The sequence below is a fragment of the Nanorana parkeri genome, unplaced genomic scaffold (genome assembly GCF_000935625.1).
Source record: "Nanorana parkeri isolate BGI_ZX_2015 unplaced genomic scaffold, ASM93562v1 scaffold1441, whole genome shotgun sequence".
Classification (NCBI taxonomy): domain Eukaryota; kingdom Metazoa; phylum Chordata; class Amphibia; order Anura; family Dicroglossidae; genus Nanorana; species Nanorana parkeri.
In genome coordinates this window covers 261112-263936 of record NW_017307709.1, presented here as the reverse complement: position 1 = coordinate 263936, position 2825 = coordinate 261112, and the positions used below count along the sequence as shown (strand labels likewise).

The 2825-nt window shown below is 47.7% G+C and overlaps 1 protein-coding gene across 1 annotated transcript in view; it reads left to right on the top strand.

Annotated features, from left to right (window-relative positions):
• The window catches only part of LOC108798276 (C-type lectin mannose-binding isoform-like), a 37098-nt gene extending 36708 nt beyond the window's left edge, over positions 1-390 (top strand). Inside the window, exon 11 of the mRNA XM_018570008.1 lies at positions 252-390. Within this exon, the coding sequence (XP_018425510.1) occupies positions 252-390 (139 nt within the window). The remainder of the gene's footprint in view (positions 1-251) is intronic.
• Positions 391-2825: the final 2435 nt, after the last annotated feature.

Here is a 2825-nt window from a genome sequence, read left to right as displayed (position 1 = left end):
GGGGGGGGCAGCTTTCCCTGATAAGTAACCTGCTAAAAGCCGATCTGAATGGAGAAAAAGCTGTCAGCTTCAGTCCCTGATTAGCTCTAGACGTCCGAGGTCCCCCCTCCCCCCTCCACCACGCCGAGGCCGTTACCAAGGTATTGAAGGGATTTCAGGTTTCACGCTCCATAGTCTAAGTCACGTGCATTGCAGATAGATTTGTTGTTTATAAGATCTGTTCTTATTGGAGATTGTTCTTGTGTCCTCAGTGCCTGGAATGATGGGGAACCCAACAATGACAAGGACAACGAACACTGCGCAGAGATTCTGGGAGGACCACATAAAATGAATGACCGGAGCTGTGACAGCAAGATTGGTTACATATGTAAAAGTGCGTGGACTTGCTGAGACGTACCGCATACTGTGCAAAGAGATTCCACATCAAATGAAAGGACGTCTCTCATCTGTGTGCTAGACATGTGCGATTCGTTTCGTTACGAATCGAAATCCGTATGAATTTTCCTGAAGTTCGTAAATTCGGAAGCATCCGAAATCCGAATGGCAGTTTCCGAATTATATCCGAAATACGAAATTCCGTTAACGAATTTCGGATCCGAATTTCTTTGAAACAGGAACTAATATTACCCCTGTAAATGAGGTTGAACAACATGACAAGATTTTTTTTTTATCCGAAATACGAAATTCGGATCCGCTGCCGCTGAGGGTCTCATTACAATACACAGGCAGGAAATACGAAATTCCGTTGACGTATTTTCGTTCCGTTACGAACATTCGTTATATTGAAGGTAAAAAGCAAAGTACATCTATATTGGAGTTGATGGTAGTTTTTTTTTTTCGGATCCGGAATCCGTTAACGGAATTCGTATTTCGGATAAAAAAACAACTAAAAAAACAACTACCACATCGACTCCGATATTAACGAAGGTATTTTTGCTTTTTACCTTCGTCATAACGAATGTTCGTAAAGTTAAGAAAAATGTGCCGAAACTAAAGAAAATCCGTATTTCGTACGAATCCGAATTGAGTTTCGGACACGAATGACGAAATACGAAATAACGGATATTCCGGAACGGAACGAAACGAAGCGGAACACATTTTTTGACGGCGCACAAGTCTACTGTGTGCTGTCTACCCCCATCCTGTCTGCAGGTTGCCATGGCTTGGTTCTGGGAAAGTTAGGTGTGACAGGCGCTGACATTCTCTTTGGGGGAGTGTTGGGGGGGGGGGCGCATTGAGGAACCTGGCCTTGGGGCAGCAGAAAGAGTAAATCCGGCCCTGACCGGTTTATAGCTGGATTTTGACTCCACATTTGTATTAAGTTTTTTCTCTCCTCCTATCAATACCTGAGAACTTCAGATCTGGTTACATAATCCCCCAATGTGTGGATATGATGAGTGGTCAGATAGAAGACTGAAGGGAAGGACGGAGGTCAGATAGAAGACTGAAGGGAAGGACGGAGGTCAGATAGAAGACTGAAGGGAAGGACGGAGGTCAGATAGAAGACTGAAGGGAAGGACGGAGGTCAGATAGAAGACTGAAGGGAAGGACGGAGGTCAGATAGAAGACTGAAGGGAAGGACGGAGGTCAGATAGAAGACTGAAGGGAAGGACGGAGGTCAGATAGAAGACTGAAGGGAAGGACGGAGGTCAGATAGAAGACTGAAGGGAAGGACGGAGGTCAGATAGAAGACTGAAGGGAAGGACGGAGGTCAGATAGAAGACTGAAGGGAAGGACGGAGGTCAGATAGAAGACTGAAGGGAAGGACGGAGGTCAGATAGAAGACTGAAGGGAAGGACGGAGGTCAGATAGAAGACTGAAGGGAAGGACGGAGGTCAGATAGAAGACTGAAGGGAAGGACGGAGGTCAGATAGAAGACTGAAGGGAAGGACGGAGGTCAGATAGAAGACTGAAGGGAAGGACGGAGGTCAGATAGAAGACTGAAGGGAAGGACGGAGGTCAGATAGAAGACTGAAGGGAAGGACGGAGGTCAGATAGAAGACTGAAGGGAAGGACGGAGGTCAGATAGAAGACTGAAGGGAAGGACGGAGGTCAGATAGAAGACTGAAGGGAAGGACGGAGGTCAGATAGAAGACTGAAGGGAAGGACGGAGGTCAGATAGAAGACTGAAGGGAAGGACGGAGGTCAGATAGAAGACTGAAGGGAAGGACGGAGGTCAGATAGAAGACTGAAGGGAAGGACGGAGGTCAGATAGAAGACTGAAGGGAAGGACGGAGGTCAGATAGAAGACTGAAGGGAAGGACGGAGGTCAGATAGAAGACTGAAGGGAAGGACGGAGGTCAGATAGAAGACTGAAGGGAAGGACGGAGGTCAGATAGAAGACTGAAGGGAAGGACGGAGGTCAGATAGAAGACTGAAGGGAAGGACGGAGGTCAGATAGAAGACTGAAGGGAAGGACGGAGGTCAGATAGAAGACTGAAGGGAAGGACGGAGGTCAGATAGAAGACTGAAGGGAAGGACGGAGGTCAGATAGAAGACTGAAGGGAAGGACGGAGGTCAGATAGAAGACTGAAGGGAAGGACGGAGGTCAGATAGAAGACTGAAGGGAAGGACGGAGGTCAGATAGAAGACTGAAGGGAAGGACGGAGGTCAGATAGAAGACTGAAGGGAAGGACGGAGGTCAGATAGAAGACTGAAGGGAAGGACGGAGGTCAGATAGAAGACTGAAGGGAAGGACGGAGGTCAGATAGAAGACTGAAGGGAAGGACGGAGGTCAGATAGAAGACTGAAGGGAAGGACGGAGGTCAGATAGAAGACTGAAGGGAAGGACGGAGGTCAGATAGAAGACTGAAGGGAAGGACGGA